The sequence below is a fragment of the Alosa pseudoharengus genome, unplaced genomic scaffold, assembly GCF_046254945.1.
Source record: "Alosa pseudoharengus isolate Yale_2024_CS ecotype anadromous, Long Island Sound unplaced genomic scaffold, YU_APseudo_1.1 YU_APseudo_1.1_scf_5, whole genome shotgun sequence".
In the NCBI taxonomy this organism is placed as follows: Eukaryota; Metazoa; Chordata; class Actinopteri; order Clupeiformes; family Clupeidae; genus Alosa; species Alosa pseudoharengus.
Genome location: NW_027468837.1, coordinates 19,811,916 through 19,839,339, shown reverse-complemented (window position 1 = coordinate 19,839,339; position 27,424 = coordinate 19,811,916). Strand labels below are relative to the sequence as shown.

The window sequence follows — 27,424 nt, the reverse complement described above, 5'->3', positions numbered from 1 at the left end:
AATACATCTTTTAGTCATTTACAAGTCAGACCATGTTTTCTCTGTCTGAGAAGAAGTTTTGTGTCAGTGGTTACAGATATAACCTTTTGCGAACCAGAAAAAAACACTGCATTCGCCGTGTTCATAAAATGTCTCCATAAGATGCTAACAAAAAATGAACAGTGATCTAAGGCAGGGGGAATGGAGTCAACAGTAGTGGGGAAAAGAACAGGTGATTCTTTAAACCCCATAGACCCACAAAAACATGACATATATAGTGAATATATAGTGCATAGTTTTTGCAGGGCACAGGAAAAAAAGGGTGTGCCAGCACTGTTTCTTTTTTTTTCTTTTTCTACAGCATTCATGTATATTTATGAACATAATCCATCACCAGAAGCCCAACCGGATAAACAAAAACAAAAACAAATCTCTCAGCGCAGAAATATCAATATGATAAACATATCTGCCCACATGCTGTCCTTCCGCCTGCCCACTGCTGATATGTCACTAAGGGCTTCTGGGTTGCGTAGTTGTCTTTATTGCAAAAGAGGGGCAGGTGAGCAGGGGGTGGGGGGGATTTGAAGCAGGATTTCTTGGGGGGGGAGGGAACAACAACAAAAAACAAACTCAAATCAAATCAATGCTTAAGCCACAAAGCTTGAAATTAGGACGTCCTCTCGGCTCCTATCCCACCCCGCTGAAGCTCGCTCGGAGTCAGTGTGTGTTTGGAGCGGGGGGAGGGGAGAGGGGGCCCAGGGAGAAGGAAGAAGGCAGGTGCTGCTCTGACGTTGCCTCAGCAATCCTTTTCTTGTTGTTCCTCCCCAAATTGTTTATTTTTTTCTCCAGCCCCAAGATGGTAGGCCTTTGTCCTTTTTCGTCCTTTTCTGTTTGTCTGGTTGAGCATCGGTGCTACTGTATCCTGCACCCCCCCCACAGTGACCCACTACTGAAGAAGCGTCACTCCCCCCCTCCCCCCCACCCCCCACACGTGTGTGTGACTGAATTAATATTTCTCTCTCTATTTTACGTGTTTTGTGTGTGATAGCACCCTGTGTCCACTAGGAGTCGCCCTGAGCAGGCAGGGGGGCGGGGGGGGGGCTATGCCAGGGAGTAGATAGCGTTGACGGGGGAGGTGGCCTCTGAGCTCTCATTGCCCTCCGTCTCTTCCTTGTCCTTCTTAACGGTGTACTGGCCGATGAAGGAGCCGTCCTCGTTGAACTGTCCGTCGCCGCCCTCGCCGTAGTCCACCAAGCTGTCATCGCTCTCCTTCACATTCCCGTCCAGCGACGTCTGACTACCCTGCAGCGGCTTGTTGTCCTCGTCACTGCTGTAAAGGGGTGACGGCAAAAGAAGAGTGAAAGAGAGAGAGAGGAGTGGAATATCAAGAGAAGGCAAGGAGTAAAAGAGGAGGGAGAGAGAGAGAGAGCGAGAGAGAGAGAGAGAAAGAGAGAGGTGTGTTAGTGTTAAGGGTTTCAGGTGCAGAAGCATATATAGCTCAGAAAAGCCTCATGCTGGGATGTTAAGTGAAACTCTTTAGTCAGTGTATCAATGCTCAAAATAAATATATGCTTTGCATACAAAGCATTCTGCTGGTACGTGCACACACACACACACACACACACACACACACAGATATGCACATTTCACATTTTCCACCCCCCCACCCGTCTCTGTCAAAGACACACTAGTATACTCTTGCACACACCCATTTTCATCATCTTCTTCTTCTTTGCTTTGCTGACTGCGAGGAGAGGAGAGCACAGAGGAATGAGAGGAAGCGTGGTGGTCATTGAGCATTGGCTGACCTGACCCCACTCAACAGCCTTACAAAACGTACGTATAGTTTGAGTCACCTCAAACACTGTAACTGTAATTGCATTGACTGTAAGACTGCAAGACTGTAACCACAATTGCATTGACAGTCCAGAAGAACTATGCACAGCATGAACTGCCTACAAATGGCCACCACAGTCTACGTAGACTCAAGGGGCACTCCATTTCCTTCAATGTTCTTGTGTTCAGGTAGTTTTGACCACTGGTTAAAGATCGACTAAAGTGAATTCAAAAGATTTGCTTGGAAATGCTTGGAAATAGTTGGAAAACTATTCCTGAAAATGTGTCAAAAAAGACTGTGTGTACTGATCTGCATCTGTGTGCATCTATTTCACATCTTTTGTGGAGCTGGACCATGAAATATTTCAGCATGTCTGAGATTAGAACTTTTGGGGCGGGCATAAAATATATGCCCCATCACACACATAGGCTGTACAGGCCTGGTTTAGCATAACTTCCCTAACTTCCCTAAAATGTGCAGAACAGCTTAGTGTCCTTATGTTGACAGGGAAAGATGACGAGGGGAAGATTGGGCATTTTGATTGAGCATGGTTTCAGCACCTTCAGTGGACACTTCACTATTTGGAAACCTAACTTTATGAAAGTTACATGCGTAGGTGTTGATTTGATTTCTATCCATTCAAATGAATTCAAAATGTACTGTGGAGTGATAAAACACATTATTTGTTTAAGCTTTAGTTGATCTTTAAAAGTAAATGTATGCTGATCTCCATTGCAGGAGGCAAAAAATCCATCCAAATTCATAATCCAACTAGCACCTGTCATTCTCTAAAATCAACATCATAAGCTAAAGCCACAGAAAACAGATGCAAAATTGAAGACATAAATTATGACTAGGGCTAGATTACTCTCTGTAGAGATGGAGAGAACTTCTTCTGCAGGATTCAACGACTGTCGGGGAGAAAAAAGTTTATTTGCCTTTAAGCTATGCTTGCTTCCAGTGATGATCTCATCACTTCATCAGCACTTCAGCAAAGTATTCAAAATCTGTAACGATGCAAAATAGCAGAGGCTCCTCCTTCTAAACCAGTCTTCACGACTGCATTCCCACGCATGCAATCTAAGGCGGGGTCGTACCTCATATTGGGAGAAGCAGTTCTCCCACATGCACAGTGGACCACAGGCCTGGTCACCTCCCTGCATCAATACAAGCAGTCTAGCGTTCATAAAACGGCAGTCTCTTAACAGGAGGATTTTCACAAGGAAAATTCACATAAGGGGGAGGGATGCAAGGCTCTGTCAATCGTTCAACCTCTTGTTTCCGCTACAGTCTGAAGAGGTTTCGCTTTCGGGACCCTCGGATGGATATTGACAGGCTGTGATGCAGACCTGCGTGCCTGGGAGAGCCGTAGGGGCTCGCTCGTTAACGCTCGCCCTTTCCCTGCAGGGACAGTCTTCCATCACAGCCCCTCCTCAGCCATCCCGATTGCTAAGATGCTCTTAGCATTGCTTTTGTCGAACTTTCGGGGCTTTAAGCGAGCCAAGTGCCGTCGAACCTTACCCAAGAGTCAAAGTCCAACACAAAAAATCACACGTTTGCTCGTGAACCAGGAGACCAAGGCTCCCAAGCATGCAACATGCCAAGTCATCATGACAGTCGGAGAAAAACTTGCACCAACGTAGGTGTCACGGGGAAGTAGCCACCACAGCTGGAAAGAGACAGTCTACAGTGTCTTAATCACATCGTCAAGCTAAATCCACACCCTTCCGAGGTCAACAAACATCTGTTTCTGGTCCTTTGGAGACAGACTAGACACTCTTAGGCAATTCTCCAACAATTTACCGTTTGGGTTTTAATCAAAGGACCCCACCGGCACAAGTGAGGGGGCATGGCAGAGTGGTCGGTAGTAAGCACACTCTCAGCCATACCCTTCACCGCCAGGAAGGAAGCTGTGCATCGTATTCCCATGTCCTCACCTGAGTAAGTTCAGTCCAACTACTACGACTAGGCATAGCATTGGTCGTGCTCAAATTCATCCTAAGAAAGAAGTGGCGAAAGCCACGGAATCAAATGTGCTGATGTTGCAACTAACGGTGGATTGCACTCACACAGGGCAGGACATGGTCATAGGCTCAGGGAAAAGTAAAGTGCTGCTGTGTTGCTTTATTTTTAGGTACTGTAAAAATAATAAAAGTGACTGCTGAAATCAGGTGCCATTTTGAAGACAGCTGACACACCAAATATTGCATGAGGTTTGGTTTGTGACTTGCGGGGAGAGACTGGGTTTCAGTCAGGAAGATATAGGTCAGTGTAAGGGAAGGGGAAGATAATTGTGGGGAATTGAATGTATTGGCAGTTTGATAAGTTGTGTAACATGACTGGACAGGGACAATATTTAGTAAGTTATTTCAGCTGATAAGGAAGTCATGAAATATCTCCAACTGCAATTTTGTAAACTTGGTTACCGACTCCCTCTTGCTCTCTAACATTTTATTAATTTCGTCATTCTAAATAAAGTTGCAGTAGCAATACTGTCTGCAACATCAAGGAGCACAGCCGGACAATTAGAATGCAGTGGATGGTTGAAGATATTTTGATTAAGGGGTGTAAGTGTTTCAATTGAATAAAACCCAAACGCAAAATAAATAATGCTATTCATTTCAGAGGTTAACAGCTCAGACGCCTTGTTGCATTTAGAGCTTCACCTGTCTTCTCTTTCAAGAGACCTTTATAGAAGAAAATGAGAGGAAAAGAGAGAGAGAGAAGAGGAGTGCAAGGAGAGGGAGAGGACAAAAACATTAACAGGAGAAAGAAAGAGTTGAGGTTCAGCATACAGAAAGGCATCAACTACAGTCCGACACTCTTACTTGTCTTCCACACCAGTACTGTTCTATGTACATTAGTCAGAGGGAACCTCAGAGGCCCTAAGATAAAGCTGGTTATAGGTGTGTTCTTACTTTCTCAAAAGGTCTTAAAAAAACATTACACCTCTGTTCATCCAGTTACAAACATCTCTGCATGCAGGTATAAGAGGCTGTGTCTGACCACCGAGCAACTGTGCCTGGTCAACCCAAACCCCTTCTTCACACATATGAAGAGAATTAGGGTAGCTTCTGTGTTGAGTCCTGTGACAAGAGTTCTTGCCTTCATTCAAGGGTGCCAAACTGTGTCGACTTTAGGCTAACTCTGCCAATTACCATAGCGCATAATCACGTTAGCAGTTGTAAAAGTACAACTCAAACAAGGGCAAAACAAAGGGGAAAACACTAGCTTATAAAGTACTACGAAGCAAGCAGGTTGGTCTCATATTCCCTCTCACTGTATTCCTTTTACTGCTCTTATCTCAAGAGCTCTGGAAGGGTAACTATAACTGCACCTCTTTGGTCTCCATTTGTAAACTGCTCGGCACACAAAGATTAGGCATATTAAGCGCAAGGACTGGGTAGCAAATTGGACTTGTGTTTGACACCCCTGAATAACACGTGAACTGACAGCATACAGAGCATGTGCTCCTGTTCCATCCTGTCAAAATGTTAGCCAATGGCATGCTTCAACTCAGAAGGGGATGCCGTGCTCAAACCAAGTACCTGTTCTCGTTTCTTTACCAAACCGGATGCCATTTTCAGTGAGGAGGTGAATGGAACAGAGAGAGAGAGAGGGAGAGAGAAAGAGAGAGATATAGAGGGAGAGAGGGAGAAAGGAATGTTGTGTAGGGTGAGGAGGGGAGAAAGACACACATTGGAGCTGGTTTGTTAGCATGAGGTCCAGTTATTACGAAGAGTTAACTTAGGTAGAAGTGTACCAAATGTCATTAGTGATCATCATCAATCTGGTTCAACAAACTGGTAAGACAATGTTATCTGTACTTAGCATCGCTAACAGGACACCTTTACATGGCTACTCTTGGGTAGTAAATGTTCTCCACTCAAATCCAAAACTTGATGATTATGTGTATATAGTTGGAGGGGAACATCACAGATTTTGTAAGTAAATTATGGAAAAGGTTTACCGAATGGAAAAACACAAAATGTTATGTCCCAGGCACAGGCTTTAGTTGCCTTATGGGGTACCTATACAAATCTGGAAAGAGGAGATAGCACTAAACTGGGTAGAGAGAACTGAGCATAACAAGGCGCCCATGAGCCAACCAAGGGCTTTCCTATGTTCCTGAGGGAAAGCTGACATAACAGGAACCGTTCGAGATGAGAGGCTGCAAAACTGGGACAGCTGATAGGCTGAAATGGCAGCGAGGAGAATCACTCTCTAAGTACCACACGTGGAATGGTCTAAATGTCACAGTGATGGCAACACTTGAATAAGGAGTTGAAAGGCGTAAGGATTTCTCAGTAATTCTGTCACAGACAGCTCTGACCTTGCCATGAAGAAAAGCTAAGGATGCTAGAGGTTTTGGACCTGGCTCCATTTAGAGGAAATGGCTTGTGATTACACAAGATGAGAGCTTATTTTGCTATGTAATGTGGGCAATCTATCACAACCTTCCATCTACTATCTATCTAAACCTGACTGAGGCCATATAAAAAATAATGTAATATATATTTTCAGATACATCATACATGTTATGTTGTAAGTGATGGGCAGCTTTTATTCTTTTGGTTTAAAAGGATTAAGGTTAGTGAGCTGTGACACAAAGACAGACAGTCGTGAGCCCAGGGCTCTGTAGAACCTGCAACGAGCAGAAGAACATGACTAAACAATAGGAATCACACCTCACGTCATCTTATTAAGCTGACATTAGTCCAGTCTAATCTAATCAGCAGTCAGGGACATTACGTCTGTTTTATGTCAACACATGCACATTTGGTAAGACCAAATTGAAGGAACTTACTGGTAGTCAAAGGATCCGTCCTGGTCCTTATGATCGACGGCATCTAGAGGGAGGTCTTTTTTATCCCTCACTAGACAAAAGAGGACATAGACGTTTAATACAAGGAACACATTTTCTTCATTTGAATCCTTCCTCTTTGCAAGGCACTGTGACATGATTAAATCAACTTTAAATAAAGACGTGTGAACCAGGAGAGCTGCTCTACTGGCTCTGCAGAAGCACTGTGTGATTGCTGGATCTCAACACTCCCTTGTATGGGAGTCAAGAGTGCATGGGGACAGGTTCGAGAACGGTTTTACCTTTTGACAGTTTCGCGACACTGTCAAAAAGTCACAGGCTCCAGTTATCAAGGTAGAGATTCAGCAAAAACATAGTAAGTGTGGACTTCCAACCTGGATACTTTCCTCCTCGACTCCTCTTGATGAAGCAAACGATGAGAAGGATGAGGACGATGAGGGCGATGGCACACATCAGGCCAATAAACCAGCCCTGCGTGGCGATGTCCACGCTGTCCGTTGTGATCGCTGGAGTCACACACACACACACACACACACACACACACACACACACACACACACACACACACACACACACACACACACACAGAGGAAAACAGCAGAGGGAAGGAAGTCAGACTTTGGCAGATCATTTGTTTTGATCCAGATTGTTCTCTGACCAATTAACACAACAACAAATCTATGCGCCTGTATGTGTTATATCAGAACTACAACTCCCTAAGTGCACCAAGGCACACAAAGAGCACCAACAAGAGGAGTGATTACCATAAGAAACATGTTAAGACAGTGTGGTCAGAGATACGTTCATAAAACATTTCACATATTAAGGCCAACCTGTCTGAGTTTTCCTCCTTCTCTGATGAAGGCTATTGACCAAAAGTTGGTCAATAAATAAATAGTGCATAGATGTGAAGAGAAAGGTATGCACAGCTACACCTCATTAGGTTGCAGACTCCTTTTAATCAAACATCTTCCCAAAACACTTAAGGAGAAAATAAACATAAGCCTTGTGCCAATCACCACTGATTTCACCAGTAAGGAAATAAGAAAATGGCTTCTCATCTGCATTCTCACATGGTATCAAGAAATAATTACTTTCCCCCAAATATGTACTCTACCCACAATTCAAATAACAAGAAATGAAAAGAATCTATTTTGTCATGTACTGATGAAGAGAACATACTTCATTTTAACTGTAAAAACCTTCGGCACTATAACAACTGGAGTTATTAGCATAACTTTTTTGTTTTCGACAATCTGAGTAAATATTTGCTCCGTTTTTGATCTGATAAACACTTGATTATAACCAACAAATGACTTTGTGGAGAATTTCAAAGGCAAAACAAAAGTTTGTTTAAAAATATTACAAAGAACATTTCTCATTAAAAGTAAGAAGCCGTTTGAAAAGAAAAAAAATGAAAAGAAAAAAGAAGAAGAAATGCCATGTGAAGTGTTTGAGATGTTGAAGTAAACAACAAAAAAATCCACCAAGCAGTTCAAGCTTGAATTACTGCATCATTACCCCCTCATGACGATGTCAGTTTTGTGTCTTGTCAAGTGAAATCCGTTCGGTGGAAACTATGATGAATTCAGGATTACATGCTGTAGTCCACACACAACCCTGGTAGATATATCTCCGTTAGTGGCCTCCGTACATGGCTCACCTCGACTGGTCTCGAAGGTGACGTACGGGCTGCTGATGTGGTTTTGCACGAGTGAGAACACCCTTAGCTGATATTTGGCCCCCTCCACCAGACCCGCCAACCTAATGTGGGACTTGTGCTTAACGGCCACTGTCTTCACTGTCTTGTTACCTTCAGGGAGGGGAGAAGACAAGAGCACAGACGCCCATCAAACGTAGACGTGGGTGGGTGGGAGGGAGGGACACAGGTCTCACCCAAAATCCACAGGTCTCAACAACTCCAAAGCGCAATGCACAGGTCGCCGGGTGACAGATGCCTGCTTCCACGAGATGTACGGGTCATTCTGAAATCGACTGAGACAGAAAAGCAAACCTCCTGTCTCTCTGAGTCTACAGAAGATGCTCAGCAGTTAATATTCAGCATTTTAAAACCCTAATTTCCTTGCTCCTAGGTCTTCTCATATTAGTAGAGAGAGAGAGAGAGAGAAAGAGAGAGAGAGAGAAATGGGGAGAGAGTGAGAGATGTTTTTTTCCTCTTTGGTATAATTCTCCAGAGAACAGCAATGGGAGAAAATATTTTTTTCATGATGAAGAGAGAAATTGTGCCAAAAGCCACAAACTGCAGTACACATCAAAGTAGAACTACAATAAGTAGAACATTTCCCTTGGGTCGGATCCAGACCTATGCACTATATAGCCAGAAACTGGTATAAAGAAGACAACTGAGAGGCCACTGAACAATATTGGATACAACAGGAGGAATGCTCAAGTCTCATGTCTCAATTACTCATGAACCCCTGCTCCATCTCATTGGAAGATAACGGCATACGGCATCCAATCAACAAAACTGATCGCCTTTCCACACAGAGAGACGCCATGCAATGTGGACTGACTGGCATGACTTTGGCAATGCCCCAACTTGAGCTGGCATTGGCATGATCATGCATGATCATGCAGTGGACTTGCCATCAATCACAAGAGAAATATGCTAAGCAGCCGAAAGCAAAAAACAAGTCAATGATAAATAAAGGACCTTATGCACTGACAAGGAAAACAACAATACATTAGTGTGGCCCAGCAGATTTCCCAAAGGGTCATAAAGGTGAATGTGGCTTGACGGCATTGAACAGAGGGTGCAGCCACAAGTGTTAAGTTACAAGCTGCCAAGTGGGAGGGTGAGGTAAACAATGTAGATGTGTATGGCATTCTTCAGACATTAAAGCACTGCAAGACTCAACTTTTCATATTTGCATGCAATACCATGGGTCACTTGGCTTTGAGGTTAACTCAGTTTTAGAGGTGCACTGGATTAGACTGCCATACCACCATCCGCTAGTGCAGTGGTTCTCAACCGGTGTGCCGTGAGGCAAGGTGAAGTGTGCCGTGGAATTTTAAACAGGCTCGTGAAATTCACTATTTTTTAAAGGCCTACATTGAAACACATGAAAGCAATGTGAACCATTTGGTTAAGTTATTTCAAACTGTCTGAGAGTCTGAATCATTATTTTGTACCCTCTGCCCCTCTCTCTCTCTTTCTTAATTACATTAACTGATTCTAATGCCAGACTAATAATTAAATTATTATGTATCTATGGCTATCTCCTTAGTCCATTAAGGTTTGTGAAGCTGATCTCCATCGTGCAACTTCACTTCAGGCAGCGCATACTGTAGCTATGAAAACTGTCAACAGGTACTGTAGGTAATAGCACTTGCCCACAACCCGAGTGCGTCATCTGGGAGAAATTGGCTAATGCTAATGTGAGTATCTCTGCTATTGTTATAACCCCTGCTAGGTACATCATTAGTCTATTAGGTGTCGGCACCAACATCAGAAATTTGACGTCATAAACATATTTCTTAGCAGAATAATGATTATCTATGAATAAATTGTTACATTTCTCATTGCTGTGCCTTTATTTTATGAAATCTTGCCAGATATATGTAGTAACCGTTTTAGAAAAGCAATAAGCCACTCGAGTCCGTAGGTTACACTGATTTTATAACAGCTGGAGGTTTTAGGCCTCTCGGGGCTTATTGCTTAAGTTGGTGTGCCTTGGCGTTCTGTTTGAACTTTTGGTGTGCCTTAACCATAAAAAGGTTGAGAACCTCTGAGCTAGTGTCTTTAACTGCTTTTTTTGTCAACAAGTAATCATGATCTCAGTATTAACTATTAACATAACTAACATAATCATAATTATGATTTTTTACAATAATTGACCAGCCCTACCATAGAGCCTTGTGACTTCATCCGAGCGAAAATAAATAAATATATACTGTATATAAATAAGTGCATGAAATGCAGCCCACATCCACATCTTAATGGGAAGGTGTAATTTGTTTGCCTTAGTCCATTGAGTGCCAGCCAAAAGGTACATTTCCTTTAGCAGTGTCCACCTCACACAGGCTAAAATGCCATGCTAACCGCAGCTATGAATATATCTCATCCACTCTCTCTCTCCTAAGTGAGAGCTGGAAAAGCGCTGTTGCCATGAGCAGCGTAGCAAGCAGTGTGACACACACACACACACACACACACACACACACAAAGCATATGAGGCAACTGGCAGTCAGGCATCTGACGACCGATATGAAATGGTGGAGACGCGCAGAGAGACAAGAGCTATAGAGTAAAGAGAGGCGCAGAGAAATAGAGAAAGAGAGAGAGAGAGGCAGAGGGAGTGGCAGGAAGACTGAGAGATGAGATGAGAGTGTGAGATTGAGAGGCCACATGAGGAGTGATCTGAAAAATTTACAAGATGATATAGTGATACATTAAATTACATTAAAACTCCTTAAAACCTCAAACGTCTCTATTCAGCTACAAACAGTATTCTCTTCATACTGCTTGTATGATAAATTTCAATTATGGTACAGTATACTGTTAAATGATTGTGGAATTATTTAAACCACTCTAGCTATGATGCAGCACATACAGTATGGACACATGAAAGCAATGTGAACCATTTGGTTAAGTTATTTCAAACTGTCTGAGAGTCTGAATCATTATTTTGTACCCTCTGCCCCTCTCTCTCTCTTTCTCTCTCACTCTTTTTCTCTCACTCATTCTTTGCCTCACACACTCTCTGTAGGATCAATTACTCAAATCTCTCTCCCCATTCTTCTGAGCCACCAGATTGATGCTGGGCTTTCTAAAGGGAGCCACAGTCACAGCTGAAGACTCAAGACACCCCCTTGCCTTGCTCGCCCATCTCTCTTCCTGTCATCCCAGGTGTCTAAGATACACGTGACCACTGCATGAACATTAGCATGATGACACAGTGCTGAATAATTTTTTAAGGAGATTCAAATAAGACATGCAATAATCCAGCCTACAGTGACAAATCTGTAGCATGAGGCTAATAACATGCTACAGATCAATGAGCTGGTTGCACTGAAGGACTTTGCACTTTAAGCCTTTTTGCTCTCAGCGAGGTGATTTGGGTCTCCAACAGACTGCCTCAAACTCCAATGGCTCCCAATGGAAGGTCCAAGCCATTGGGGTCTGGTTCTTACTTTGCAGGGTGTACTCTAGCACAAACTCGCTGTTGTCGGCATGGAAGTTGTGATCCCAGCTGACGTTAGCATAGTTACTGTTAGGCTCCACCGTCAGATTCCAGATCTCCCGAGGGGTGGCTACACAGAACAGGCCAGAGAGGAGTCCAGTGTTCAAACATGCCTCACAGATTAGATAAATTATAGGTATGTTTTTTTTTAAAGTAATAGTAAAAGTGCTAATTTATTTGGATAGTAGGATACTAGTAATGAATGAAAAACGTTTAGGCCTGACATGACTGCCAGATATGTCTGTTATAGTCCTTAATATCTTATATAAAAACAAATGTCAAAAGAGAATTAGATTAAAACTAGTGCTAACCACAGTAGCTATAGTGCTAACGGACTAACTGATATAACATAAAAGCACTGTATAGATCATGCACTTTGTTCAGACTTCTGACTCCAGAGCAGCCTATACTCAGCCGCCTCGGGCATCAACCAAACTGATTCCCTGAAAGGTGAAGAATTCCATTTAAAATGCTGTCTGATGACTAAACAAACACTACCTTTAAAATATGCACCGGCTGACATTAATGCTAATACAAATAAACACACAAAATGCCAAAGGAGCTAAAAGAGTGGAAGGAAACTCGCCCTTGGAGTCCAAATGGAAGGTCTTTCTTAAATGAACAGACTTTCATCAGGCTGTTTGGCAGAACTTTGTACTACTAAGAGATTACATTGAGGGAAATTAAATTTCCCAGGATCTACAACTACTCATCTCCTTAATGCACCGGCAAATTGAGAGAAATAACTAGGCCTACGCTACTTCCATATTTCTCAAACTTGAAGTGATGGGCAGAGTTTGTACCCAGTACTTTTGGGACCATGCGGGCGTGGGGTGTTGTTGAGGTGCTAACGGTTGTAGTTGTTGAGGTACTAATTGTTGTAGTTGTTGAGGTACTAATGGTTGTAGTTGTTGTTGGGATGGTAGTGGGAACTGGTACGGGAACAGTTGTAGCCACCACGTCATCTGTGAGCTCAACTACAGACGGGAGGGAAGAACAGGACAGTTAGAAGAGAAGGAAAAATGAGAAACACAGTTCACAATCACAGACAGAGGATAGAAGAATAGGAATATCAGAACCATATGGGATTCCCAAAACCAGGCCTGGGATAAACTGTCACAGCACCCTATTACATATTTGAATTGATGAGTTTAAAATTCAATCATTTATTTTAAAATATGGAAAGTATGTCAGGCAGACATTATTTTTTGTACCATAACAGGAATAAAAACCACAAAAGGTTACTATTATTAGGCAAGCATTTTCTAGGAAACCTCTCTTTATTCTAAATCCTCATCATCGGAAATGGATCAACGTGACGGGTGTTTTGGGAAGGCCATCCATATGTGCACAGGGCTGCCAACTCATCAGACACAATCAAACTATGTCTTGTTCATTCTCCTCTGTCCTGCTTCTGCCAGTATCAACCTAAAGGCATCTCCAGAGTGTAACATTGTGGCATGTAGCACACATCATCTATCTATCTCATCTGGCTCTTCTGTTAACCCTTGAAGACCCTTGATGAATTATGTAACGCACATCAATCTTACCTACTTTGTCACAACACAGAACAGGTATGTTTCGTGTCCCTGTGGGTTCCTAAGAAGCACTCACTGCAGATAAATCCACTCAATTCAAACCAATCACTTTGGCTTGCAGCAATGAGACAGATTTTCTGCTTGCTCCAGAAGTTGGCAGCCCTGCTTACATGTGTTCACACACCATCACTGTCATGCATATAACACATCAGCAATATTCTTCACTGTACCTTAAAGTTATCTTCACCTTGTCTACAGACTGTTCCAGTTTACAATACAACAATTTACCTTGAAACCGTTGGACAGACAGGATTTCCGCTACTTCCTAGAAATCCCTGAATCCATATGCGAGTGTATAGCCAGTCCTCTATATGGCATTTATCATTACAAAAGACCAAGCATGCCAGTACTTTGTCTCCCCCTCATGCCCAGGGATGCGTTTCCCAAAAGCATAGTTGCTAACCTGTTAGCAACTTAGTTGATTGGCAATGGGAAATTGCATTGCACCCAACAAAGTACTATGGTTTTGGGAAACGCACAAGATGTGACCGATGGTAGTGTAAAGGTGTCACAATACAGATGAGCTGACAGACAGACAGACAGATGGGTGGGCACAGATAAAGCAGAGCGTGGGAATGTCTCGGTAGCGGTCATGCCTATGTGACATGAGATATCCTGTCTCAAGCAAAGCCAAAGGCTGGGAGCTCCACACATCACGCTTACCTGTGTATTTTACCCAGAGTGCAACAGGGCATGTGCCTGGACTCACATAAAACAAAGCTACCCCCATACCCTCCATACACATGCACACACACACACACACACACACACACACACACAACTCAGGTGAGACTCAACAGTGCAAGCTTCGGCCGTGAGCAAGCAAAACCGACTGGAGGTGAAATGTAACCAGCGGTGTATGGCAGCACTGTGGACACCCGAACCCCCCAAGAAAGATGAAGTGCAGAACTCCCCATCCCAACTGCTGTGGCAAAAGCCAGAGTGGGCATGCTTGCCATTCCTCCATGAAGCCACGATGGTGACTCTCCACTGCCCTCTAGTGGGCATCTGCAGCAAATTATTTATCACTGCACAGACAGTTTGCAAGCTTACCGCACCATGGCAGCCATGGGTTACCAATGTGACCTTAAAATGCATCCAACACATGCTGTCACAGTATTTCCGGCACTTTCTACCATCGCACACAAGCTTCTCATACACTTGTTACCAAAGTAACAAGGCGATGAACATCTGAGGTGGTCCCTTAGAATGTTTTTGAAAGCAAGTGGAGTGAACTGAATTGCACCTCATGTTATAATTCACCATGTCGCTTTTCTGAATGCTGAATGAACAGAGCATGCTGGGAAATAGGTGAGGGTTGATGACATGGTAACAGTCGACAGGCACCATCAGGGATCAAAGATTTATGGAGCAATATTAGAACTACTCGGAAAACAGTGGCATCAGAACATGTTGACAGAAATTCTCCCTATGGTTCCCATAGCATATTCTAGAGAGGGAATCAAGCACATGTATTCTATAGTCAGACACATGTAGGCCATCAAGCCTTGTCCCTGAAAGCGTTACATGGAAGACAAAGAGGAACATGGACACTGACAGAAAATTGATGAACACAGATGACTATTGACAGTGCATTTATGCACTGAATTATCTTCTGATAGTTGAAATAATTTACCATATATACCATGAAATGTTCATATATTTTCCCCACCCAGCTACTTAACCAATCGGTTATATTGAAACTGCAGGCTGAAATTTGAAATTTACCATACTTTGACAACTTTTTTTTTATTATTATTAAACATTCAGTGGATGAGACTGAAGTTGTAAAATGAAATTCCACAAGGATATAACATCCCATTTTAATGCCCAGCATTTTATATCATGTCTACAAGGTGCTCAGAGGTCCTCCTCAGGAACATGTTTTCATATTTCATGAATTATGAAAATGACCAAGCTATATGGCATGGGTCGGCAACAGGCAGCCTGCGGGCCAAAGCTGGCCCGCCAGCAATATTATTTGGCCCGCCAGATTATTCTTGTAGTCCGATTTTTTAAAAATCCTTTACAAATAGCCTATTTACCAATCAGACCACGGGTGCTTAAACAAATATGAGAAAGAACACCAGAACACACTATGATCCGGTCCTTTGATCCCTGGTCCTCTGGCAGCGCATGTTGCACTTTCGCGCTTCTGTCTGGAGCGGATAGGCTATCTTGAAGGTGCCGCTTCGTGTCGTTCCTTTCAAACAGTTACAGCGTCATTGCAGATCAGACACACGGGCTTTGCATCTGTGAAACCAGGTAAGATGAATGCAAACTTGTCTTCCTATTCCTTTTCATAGGCTCTACTTTCACGGTAAAACTTCCTTCTTTAGATTTTTTGACCAAGACATTTTCTCCCAGCTAATTTATACCTATACCTGCACGCTAATATTTATTGCAGGCAAACAATAAACATTGTAACATTGTCGTGTCAGGAGGTGGGTCAACCAAGTAAGAATAAAATTAAGATAGACTATCCAAAGTAGTAGCCTAATAAGCCAGGCTCCGTGTTAAAAGTCTATCATTGCCAAAATTATTGTAGCCTAGGCTACACATTTACTATTCACAATACTGAAAGGGGAGATAAAAGAGTTAATCAAGAGCATTTAATTACTCAAGTAGACCATCAATCGGCCCATGAGTTATTTTTCATGAGTTATTTTTATCCATTCCAGATGTGTGTTGACTAACAGGTCATCCACCGGAGGGGCGTTTAAATATTAGCCTATCCTCTGGCCTGCCATCTATTGGCTAAGAAAAAAACTGGCCGAAAGTTAGTTGCCGACCCCTGCTATATGCCATCCGCTTCTCATTCATATGCAGTGCAAATGAGTTTTGAGGATGGAGATTTTGTAAACAGGAAATGACATCACAGACAGATCATCAGACAAACCGACAGACAGACAGACAGACAGACAGAAGCAAGCAGGCAGTCTAACCCCCTTTACCTACACCTGAGAGGTCAATACCTGAGCTGGTATATAGTTCTGTCAGAGAGAGACAGAGAGGAAGAGGGGAGACTTGTAAGAAGGAGCAAACACAGAAAGAAAAACAACAACAACACCAGGAACCGACAGTGGTGGTGTTATACGGTATCATGTTAACTGGCTGGACTGTTGACTTTGCCTCTGGAGTTAACGTAACTGTCCCCTTCTTTTGCAGATGTGTTCAGCTGATGGTTCAGCCTCTGATACCTGGTCGCAGTTTTGTCTGTTTAACTCCAGTTCAAATTGAAATGTTTGTGATGATCCACTTTGTTGTTTAATAAAGGCTTACAACACAATGTGTCAGAGTCAAAATTCAGAATTCAAATTGAAATGTTTGTGATGATCCACTTTGTTGTTTAATAAAGGCTTACAACACAAGGTGTCAGAGTCAAAATTCAGAATTGAATTGAGAATGAGAAGGGTAGTGTTTAACAATGAAGCTTCACAGTTTACTGTATGTCAGATATGATTGCATCAAACACGCAACTTAAAAATGAACCTTCCCAAAACTGAATGTACAGTCTGTGAGATTCAACACATTCTTTCTGTTGTGTGACTGTGGAATTGCTTTGAATGGCAATGAATTTAATTTCACTTCCTGTCATTTCAATTCAAATTCAAATTCAACTTCCTGGGGCAGAGCCAGTTCAATTCAAATTCCAATTCATGAATTTAATGGAGACCCATTCTAAAATTCGGAATTTTGCACAAACCTGGTGTCAGCGTGGAAGTGTCAGATTTTCTGTAGTAGGCTACATGCACTGGACCATGAATATGCCACCAAATAAATAAATACCGGTAACCTTATACTATTAAATCATTCTCAATACCAATTTCAGTACTGACTCAATACTGTTCCCACCTAGTCTGGCCTATAATCAAATGCTTGACCTCTTTGGACAGCTAACACTGTAGTTTCTTTGGAAACAATCACAATAATTGTGTGGACTGGACTAGATACACAATTATTAGGCAACACTGAATGCCAACCAGAGTAATGGTCAGTTGTGATATGCATCAGGTTAACATGCAGATTTTAGTTTTGTCATCAAGAGTTCAAATCTCATGCCTAGTTTAACTTTTTTATTTTATTTATTTGCTGACGTTCATAATCCTGTGCTATAGACACTTCAGGTAGAGGCGGCCAGAGCCTGACCACAGCAGTCAGTGAAACGTTTGTAAAACTTTACCATGATAGGCTACTTTGAAGGCCTACTAAGTAAATGGCTTGGGCAAAGCAGCAAGATAACATGGTAGCCAGATACTATGATCAGCCGTGTTAACTTGCTACAATCATAATAACATACAGTATACTGTACTAGCTGACCTCTTACAACCACCTCGTCTGCAGTGTCCCGCTGGCTTTGTGAGCAAAGCAGTTGGTCGGACCAATGATATGTCCAGGTTTTTTTTATCAGATATTGGTGGCAACCCTACTGGGTGATAGCTTTTGTGTAGCTTAGCTTAATTTATGGCAGAGTATACCAAATAGCTTTGCTCATTACAATTTCCAAGTAGCTTTCCCAACACTGATGTTATGATATCAATCTGAAATGTAAAACCATCGAATTTCACTCAATGGCCTTTGTGCCCTGTCACGTGGCCTTGGTGCCCCTAAAAAAAAAGGTGAAGGCCAAATGGCCTTGCCCCTAAAATGACGAAATTCCAACCTTAGTTGTAAGCCTTTATTAAACAACAAAGTGGTGCATCACAAACATTTCAATTTGAACTTGAGTTAAACAGACGAATCTGCAACCAGGTATCAGAGGCTAAATCATCAGCTGAACATATCTGCAAAAGAAGGGGGCAGTTATGTTACCTCTAGAGGTAAAGTCAACAGTCCAGCCAGTTAACATAATAGCCAGATACCGTATAACACCGGAAACAGAGAAGTGTTCAAAATGGACAGAAGGGAAGAATGAAATATAGAACAGTGAAGAAGGACAGAAGGGGGAGAGAGAGAGAGAGATAGAGAGAGAGAAAGTGAAGGAGACAGTGCATTCGAACATGGCACATGACTGACAGGAGACTTTGTTAACAGAAATCTGACCACTGGCAGACACGTCTCTTCAGCTCTTCAGACCGTTCCCATAATATCATAGCCTGACCGTCACTGCTGCACGCTGTCTGCTTCTGCACTCAAACCCAAAGGCGCCCACCACTCCCACCTACTCCTAGCCCTTGGTAGTGCCTGCACACATGACATTGCTGGCTTTATGATGGCTTATTCTGAGACACTCTTGGTAAGTATTTACTGCATATCCTGAGTATACTTAAAGACTACATTATATTATAAGTTGGGCAAATACAGATAAAGTATGCTGAAAACTAAAAATCCTGATCGAGTGCTCATTCCTTTTTGGTCTCCCGACATAAACCACCATATGACCATAGACCAGCAACAACAATAAAGCAGCAAATGCCGCAAGCTAGTCTCTGATGCCTAAGACTAGCATGACCCAAGAACAGTGCATTGAGTATGTCACAGATACCACTGGGCATCTGCCTGCACATTGGGTTCAAAGTACTCTGTTTCAAGGGAAATTTATTTGTGGCCCTGTCATCATGCTAAAATAACAATATAAGACATTCCAGCTGCTTGATAGCACCATCAGCAGATGTGTCATTCTGCTATTCTTAGGTGTCGCTGTTTCTTGAAGCATGCAGCTAAATTTACAAACTAAACAAAACTTAAAACAGCAGTGCTTATCACCATAGTTCAAACATACTACTGTCTAGTGTTTACATTAAATTACTTATTTTCTCAAAGGTTACAATCACAGTGACCTAAGAGAGCCAAAGGGAACCACGTGCTTACCACAAATCCAAAGATTTTTTTAGTGGAGTGTATTTTTCCACAAAAGAAAGAAAAGAAGAGAAAGTAGCTGTAAAAGTGTAAAAGTGAAGGACAACTTGCTGCGTGTGTGTGTGTGTGTGTGTGTGTGTGTGTGTGTGTGTGTGTGTGTGTATAACGTGCACATATGCATGTATGTACTGTACATGCATATGTGTGTTTGCTGACCGCTCACCTTCGTTGGAGAAGTTTGGCGACTCGTCGGAGCTGACCTCCCCTGACCCTGCCGGCGTGAAGGCCGCCAGGAAGAACTTGTAGCGTGTGTGGCGGTCAGGAACGTGCAAGTCGAACGATGTCACGTTGGGGTGGAAGCTCTTCACCTGCTCTTTGCCCACCTGTGTCCCATTCACTACAACACAGACAGACAACTGTCACTTACCTCTCTGGACATCACATGCACAACTCTCACCCAACATTTATTACAACAAACAGTATTATCGTACTCATCTACTATGAATCAACAACAGCCTATCATATCACATCAAACAACAATCTAACCTATCACACCCTCAAGTTTACAGGTTAGGAGAGTTTGATAGATTTGTCTTTATCTCTATATGTGGATGAATTGAGAACTGTACCGTTTCTTGCTTACTTGGTTTAAGACATTTCTAATACGCCCTGACTGTACAACAACAGTCACACTTTCCTACTATCTTTTGAATGACCAGCGCGTGTGGTTCCCTGACCTATGTGTTTCAGTGCTGTGTGTGCACGTGCTGAAGTGAGACCCACCGGTGAAGAACTTCAACGTGTACCCGCTAAGGTTCCCATTGGGCTCCAGAGGCTTGTCCCACTGCAGGTGAATGGTGTTGGAGCTCCTCCGGACGATCTTGAAGAACCTGGGCGCATCTGGAACTAAAGAGCCGACATACAATAGCAGAACATTCAGTTGGTTGCTAACCATTATTATATCTGCATGTGAATACAGTAATACAGTAACACACACACACACACACACACACACACACACACACACACACACACACATACACAAACACAGACACACACACAAACACACACACACACACACACACACACACACACACACACACACACACACACACACACACACACACACACACACAGTTACAACCACACACAGACCTACACAACCACACAAAAACACACACACACACACACAAAGATCCCGCTTTGAGTTCCATACTTCCTTGTCTGGTCTTGAACTCCACCGTGTTGCTGGGTGGGCCCTCATAGCGGCTGTTGGCCACCACCATGTACATCTTGTACAGGCTGAAGGGCACCAGGTCGGTGAGGATGCCCGTGCCGGACGAACTGAAGAAGCCCTTGGTCTTCTTATCCTTGTTGACCTTCAGGCCCTTCACCAGGCTGCTCTCCCTCCAGTAGTACAACTGTGAGAAACACACGCAGACACACACAGACACAAAGAAACACACACACACACACACACACACACACACACACACACACACACACACACACACACACACACACACACACACACACACACACACACACACACACACACATCCTTCAGACCAGTGCAGTATATTCACATTCATTCATTTTCAAATAGCACGACTGTGTACATTATTAAGACTTGGTAAACAGACAGCCACAGAAGAATAATACTTATACTGTTGTTAATGTAGTTATACTGTACAGTATAATAGTAGTTGTACTGTCATTACATACACATATAACACTAAATTTATACATGTGCAAAACTAAAGTAGTCACTGGGTGTCCCACATCTAAGTGTGAACCTGACAACACCTTGGCACAACTGACATATCTTGGTTGATCCTTCAGAAAGGAGAAGGGGATCTCTACTGAAGGACAGACTGATATCCAGGATGCAATGATGTTCTATGGCTCACCCTGTATTCCTTGAACTCCCCATGGACGGTGCTCGGGTCTACAGGGTCCCAATGCATGTTGACTTTGGTGCTGTCAATCTTTGACACGTTCAGGTGTGCTGGGGCTGCAGAAGGATCTACGCAGAAGACAACATTCGAGTTACAGCGGATCTCACACCAGACAGAGGGAGAAGAGAAGAGAAGAGAAGAGAGAGACAGAGAGAGAGAGAGAGGGGGGAGAAAAAGAGAAATAGATGGGGAAAGGGAGAGAAAGAGATCCATAGAACACTGTTGGACTTCGGTCACCATAAAATAATGCAAGTCAGAGGGCATCTGCTGGTCCACTATTGTTTTACTGAAGTCACAGTAATACTCTGCTTTCTAGGAACAAAGCAACACAGTAATATATCCTCATGCCGACCCCTGTTCTCATGATTGTTCTAGTCTTTGCTAGCTTTATGCTAAATGTTGAAAAGCACAGGTGTTTTCCCAAGGATCCAGACTTACAGTCCTCGCCAGAGTAGCCCAGCACCATCCCAGACTCTGGGCCTTGGCCGAAGTCGTTGATGGCCTGGACCTTGATGTGGAAAGGCTCATAGGTCTCCGTGTCGTGAACCACATATTTGGCTTGGGTGGTGTTGACGATGTTCCACTCCTCTGTGTCCTTCTTCTTCCATGAAACCTCATAAACAATATTGGGGGCATTCCTCTGAATGTCAGAGAGGGGCTGGGAAAACACACACACACACACACACACACACACACACACACACACACACACACACACACACACACACACACAAAGTGAAGTTGAATCTCTAATATCTCATTGGAAATTGTTGCAATCATTACTGTGCTGTGAGGTGGAATATTCGCACAAGTACTGTAGTCCAATATGTTACAGTAATAGGTATTTGAAAATATTTCAGTGAAAACCACTTTTGTATGGTTATCGAAAGCTTGCCTTATATACAAACAAACATTTATAAATAAATATATATATGTATATATATATATATATATATATATATATATATATATAATTAAGCACTTTCCCTATTGATGATGAAGTACTCATTTCCTACTGTAGACTGTGAGCTTGCCTTATATACAAACAAACATTTATAAATAAATATATATATGTGTATATATATAATTAAGCACTTTCCCTATTGATGATGAAGTACTCATTTCCTACTGTAGACTGTGAGATATTTATGTATTTATGGACAAAGCATTCCCTGTGCCACCTATGGCTAACCTTCCAGGTGATCTCCATGTTGTTCTTCTTGGAGCCCATGCCTTTGATGTCCTCAGGAGCAATATCTGGGGCTGAGTAAGAGCACCACACCACACGTCATTATGTGTCAATGACCGAGTCAATGACACAAGCACATAATATCTAATAATACTCTTCAGACTCTTCATTCTGAGACCTCACTCTTTCTCTCTCTCCCTCTCGCTCTCTCTCTCTCACACACACACACACACATACACACACACACACACACACACACACACACACACACACACACACACACAGTGGACCACATTATAAGTCAATGACACTAGTGGATAAAACAGCAGAATTCAGATCCTCTCAGGCCTATAATCTCATTTACTGTAATGACACATCCTTCTGCAGTGCATGAATGAATCAGAAACATCCCTCTCTCTCTTTCTTTCTCTCTCTCTCTGGCTTACGTGCTCCGCTGGTCTGGTAGCGCAGGGAGGGCCTGCTGGGCTGGCTCTGGCCCACGCTGTTGATAGCGATCACCCGAAACTGGTAGTTGACGAATGGGGACAGCTCCAGCAGCACCGAGTTCACGTTGCCCGGGTGACTGGACAGGTTCTGCCACTTGCCCGGCTCCCAGCGGTTCTCCTCAAACTGAACCAGGAACTCTACAGAGCAAGAACAAGATATCACATATGACATGATAAGGAATGTGTGTGTGTGTGTGTGCGTGTTTGTGTGTGTGTGTGAGAGACGGGGGGGGGAGGGGTATGATATCTGTCAGTGTATGATATTATATGCATCAGTGTATGAAGTGCCGACATGTATGTCTGTGTGTCTGCGTTTCTTGGATGTCCCACCTGTGATGGGGCTATTGTTGCTATCTCCAGGTACCCATGTGAGCCGGACGCTGCGAGCGAGCAGGTCCGAAAGCTCCAGATCTTTGGGAGACTCTGGCCGGTCTGCATGGAGACAAGGGGTTTGTAAGCTCTTCAGCAACCATTGCATGATACATATTGACAAACACATTGACAAACATATTCACAGACCGTACACTATTATCAGAGAGCTTCTCATGCCACTAACAGACAACTATACACCGGCATCATTGATAACAAATAAATTATCCACTGATAAGACCAACATATTGATTGGTGGTATATGAAGATAGTCTGTGACTTTGAATATGCAGTTCAAGGCTTTGTACAGCCACATCTTCATATGTCCAGTTAGAGGGGAGAGAGAGCGGTCAAATTTAGACGCAAGTGTTACCTGCTTGCATGGGACTACGATTGGAGGGAGACAAGGATTCCTCCTCTGTGAGATAAAGGTTATAAGGTCACATGGTTAGTAAAGCATTAGCCCAGGGACAGAGTCAGTAAAAATCAGTTTAGAGATTTCAACATGCAGTGCATATATTATTATTAATATTTATCTATTGTTATTTACAGACTTGGTTACTTAGCAACAGTGTTATTTTTGTTATTTGGAAAGGGAGTTGCAAAGCTGTTTTTCTACCTAAATATACTACAAAGATGCAGCTCTACTAACAAGATAGATAACTATAGAGTATGTTGGTGTCTGTGTATGTGTGTGTGTGTGTGTGTGTGTGTGTGTGTGTGTGTGTGTGTGTGTGTGTGTGTGTGTGTGAGTGAGTGTGTTTGAGTGTGTGTGTGTGTGACGGTGTGTTTGTGCATGTGTGTTTATGTGTGTGTGTATACCAAGAACAGTAAGGCGTGCCGAGGCCACGTCCTCATCTATCTCAGTCTTGACCAGACAGGTGTAGGTGCCCTGGTCTCCCTCGTTGATGTTGGTTATGGTCAGAGACTCTTCATCCTTCGTAATCCTGCACAAACACAGAGACAGAGTACATCACTGACCACTGCAGGACAGCTTCTTCATTTCAAACTTATATATATATATATATGACATTAAGCTCATTTGCATATCATTTTGTAATTTTCGAAATTTAATAACTATTATAAGCAAAAGCATGTCAGATCACATCAAGTGTACATGATTGGTTTATTTATGTCTTGATAGGTGTGGTTTGAGGAAAGGTTACCTCCATCCGTAGCTGAATGGCTGGTCATTCTTCAACCAGTTGACATGAATGTTAAGGGTGGGGTCGTGGCTGATGCGGCAGTTGAAGCGAACCGAGCTTCCCCGAGTAGAGGACACATGTTCAGGGGCTCTCACTATGCGGGTGGGCTCTGGAACAATTCAAAAACCTTTCATGAGACAGAAATATTTTGCTGGAGGTAAATGCATCGGCCCCTTTAAACGGCTGGCTTGAAGCATAAATACCATTCCATTACCTGACACTCACGCCAATATTAATATGTGTAAACACTAATATTTTGCTTCGGCTTGTGCTTGCCAAGTGCTTTGAATGATTTTGTGTTGTGACATTTTGAAGCTCGATGTACAGTAAGCTGTAGTTGAGGTTCTGACATTTAAGCCAGCTGCCTTCTCTAGTGTACACTGCTGACATACAGTATCAGGCAAAGCAGAGAATGCTCCAGGCTGTGCTCGCCCCTACTCTGTGCAAAGCACAAAACTGGACTCTGTACCCAATAAATGCTCCTGACCTTTGACCTCCAGGCGGACCTGGTTCTCAGCCTTGCCCAGGATGCTGCTGGCCACGCAGGTATATGTGCCCTGGTCCTCCGCTAGCGCCCGCTTGATCTCCAGAGAGCCGTTGACGTAGACCCGGTAGTGTCCGCCGTCTAGCCCGCTGCCCAGACCATTCTTGAACCTACACTTATACATACACACACACACACACACACACACACACACACACACACACACACACACACACACACACACGTACACACAAGAAGACAAAGTTTGGTGAGTTCACCACAGTTCATATAGCCGACATGGCCAAAAGTTCTCATCTATTTCATGTTTCCCACCCAGGTGTCGCAGAGAGAACTCGAATACATAAGTCTGCATGAGCACTGAGGTGCCTAGCGTGTACTTACCAGCGCAGGGTGGGAATCGGTGAGCCAAAGTAAGGGCAGTCCAGGAAGGTTAATTGGTTCTTGATGACTTTGATCAGCTGGTTCTTGGGTCCGAGCATCCGTGGCGCCATGTCTGTGACCAATAGACAAGACACAAGTAGATCGGTTAGAACTCGAGAGAATTCAGACTCCAGCTGGACAGCGCAAAAACTCTGCACAGCCGCGTGTCTGCCCTCACCCAGAATGTTGACGAAGGCGTTGGCCAGCAGGTAGCCATGCTCATTGGAGGCGTTGCACTGGTACACGGCACTGCCTCCCATCAACACCCGGCGGAATATGATGGTGTCGCCCTCCACCTCTCGACTCGGGTTTGCCAGAGACACTGCAGGTATTTGATAGGACGTCAATACACCTGGACACCCTTTCGACATGTTGCATTTTTATTTTGTTAATAGAAAATCATGCAGAGGAAAAAAACCTTGGGGATTTTGGCAATGTCTTATTCACTGCCTTTATGTGTTAGGGCAAACAGACAGTCATCCAGTCTCCCCACAGACTTCCACGACTTCCCAGGGTCATTTGGTGCCGTTAGAGCACCAGAATCTCACTGGAGGCATGATTAGAAGTTACTGTGCTGTGGACTACAAACTGGACTTACTCTCTATAGGCTCCCCGTTCACCAGCCATTGGATTGTGGGCTTTGGGTTGCCGTGGGCGATGCAAGTCATGCGTCCATTCTCGTCTGGAGCGAGGACAAGGTTCTGTGGCTTGTCCAGCCAGTATGGAGCAGCTGGGGAGCACAAGTGTGACACAGTTAGTGAGACAATTATACCATCGACACATAAGGAAGAGCATTGTGTCAGAAAGTTCCAATGGTTGAAATGAGTTATTGTAAGTAGCATCAGAGTGTAAATGGTTCTAACAAACATCTTAGAGCCGAGCACTCTAGAATCTTTAGTTCTGACACCATTGGTAGCCTGGGATCGGCAACCTGATAAGGAAGACCTTTTTGAAGTACCATATCCTGTTATAACCCACTCTCTTTAATAATACAGTATGTGGTTAAGGTAACATATTTAGATATAAGAACTACATATAGGGACGGATATACATTTATAAAGTGTTTATAACATGGCAAGATAAACTACCATAAATGTAGAGTTCTCAATAGCCAAGCTGTTGGACAGTGGACCAGTAAAGTGCACCTCCACATAAAACAGTAAAGGGCGCCTGACCTTTGACCTGCACGGCTATCGTATGCTGGATGCTGGCGAGCATGTTGTTGGCCATGCAGATGTAGTCGCCTGAGTCCTCCTCTGACACATTGATGATGCGCAGCGTCTTGTTGAAGCTCTCCAGCTTGACCCTCCTCATGGGCAGGTCGCCGCCCTTCTTGAACCACTTGATACTGGGAGTGGGTCTGAACATGGGTGGGCATATGAGGTGTTACTTCACACACATCGGAGCAGACCCTTAGACTTATGACTGTTAGACTTTATAAACCTTCACATCAGTTCTGCATCACGTCCATACATTCATTTTGAGGTTAACATTGTCACTTGAAAACACATTACCATCCTAAGTACCTCCTGTAGTCTGGACAATCGTCATTATCGGTAACAATCATTAAAGGTCCAAGCATTCTAGAATAGGGTGTGTGTGTGTGTGTGTGTGTGTGTGTGTTTGTGTGTGGGTGCTGTGTCATCTTCTCTACACTCACACTCCGGCGGCGATACACTCCAGCAGCAGCTGTTCCCCGCGGAGCACCATCTTGGAGCTGATCAGCCCAGATGGCGTCAGGAAGCTGGGCGATGTTTCGGGCAGGTGACGGGCTGCAGGAGGATGAAGATGAGGAAGAGGAAGAGGTGTACTGGAGGTGACTGAACATTAAATAACACTTGAACCTGAACCTGACCAGAGACTTCCAGCCTGCAGTTGCACTCAAGCATGCTAGAGCTCCCGGCTCCCACATGTAGGCACTGACATGAGTGCGCCGATTCTTTTCTGTCACCAGAAATGACTGGCAGGGTGAAATGACTGACGAGCATTTGATAAACAACAGATTTCACTGAGCAACGCAGACAAAAATA

At 43.4% G+C, this 27,424-nt stretch overlaps 1 protein-coding gene across 1 annotated transcript in view; it reads right to left on the bottom strand.

Annotated features, from left to right (window-relative positions):
* Positions 1-1,080: 1,080 nt before the first annotated feature.
* The window catches only part of nfasca (neurofascin homolog (chicken) a), a 39,146-nt gene continuing 12,802 nt past the window's right edge, over positions 1,081-27,424 (bottom strand). The window contains exons 7-31 of the mRNA XM_076267336.1: positions 27,055-27,166; positions 26,570-26,754; positions 25,993-26,124; positions 25,573-25,716; positions 25,356-25,467; positions 24,957-25,123; positions 24,431-24,578; positions 24,087-24,211; positions 23,226-23,327; positions 22,836-23,033; positions 22,393-22,463; positions 21,639-21,858; positions 21,153-21,268; positions 20,459-20,663; positions 20,026-20,148; positions 19,466-19,639; positions 16,419-16,436; positions 12,649-12,822; positions 12,473-12,502; positions 12,075-12,086; positions 11,796-11,915; positions 8,305-8,454; positions 7,016-7,147; positions 6,624-6,693; positions 1,081-1,309 (exon numbers count right to left, since the gene is read on the bottom strand). Coding sequence (XP_076123451.1) covers positions 1,081-1,309; positions 6,624-6,693; positions 7,016-7,147; positions 8,305-8,454; positions 11,796-11,915; positions 12,075-12,086; positions 12,473-12,502; positions 12,649-12,822; positions 16,419-16,436; positions 19,466-19,639; positions 20,026-20,148; positions 20,459-20,663; positions 21,153-21,268; positions 21,639-21,858; positions 22,393-22,463; positions 22,836-23,033; positions 23,226-23,327; positions 24,087-24,211; positions 24,431-24,578; positions 24,957-25,123; positions 25,356-25,467; positions 25,573-25,716; positions 25,993-26,124; positions 26,570-26,754; positions 27,055-27,166 — 3,269 coding nt within the window. The remainder of the gene's footprint in view (positions 1,310-6,623; positions 6,694-7,015; positions 7,148-8,304; positions 8,455-11,795; positions 11,916-12,074; positions 12,087-12,472; positions 12,503-12,648; positions 12,823-16,418; positions 16,437-19,465; positions 19,640-20,025; positions 20,149-20,458; positions 20,664-21,152; positions 21,269-21,638; positions 21,859-22,392; positions 22,464-22,835; positions 23,034-23,225; positions 23,328-24,086; positions 24,212-24,430; positions 24,579-24,956; positions 25,124-25,355; positions 25,468-25,572; positions 25,717-25,992; positions 26,125-26,569; positions 26,755-27,054; positions 27,167-27,424) is intronic.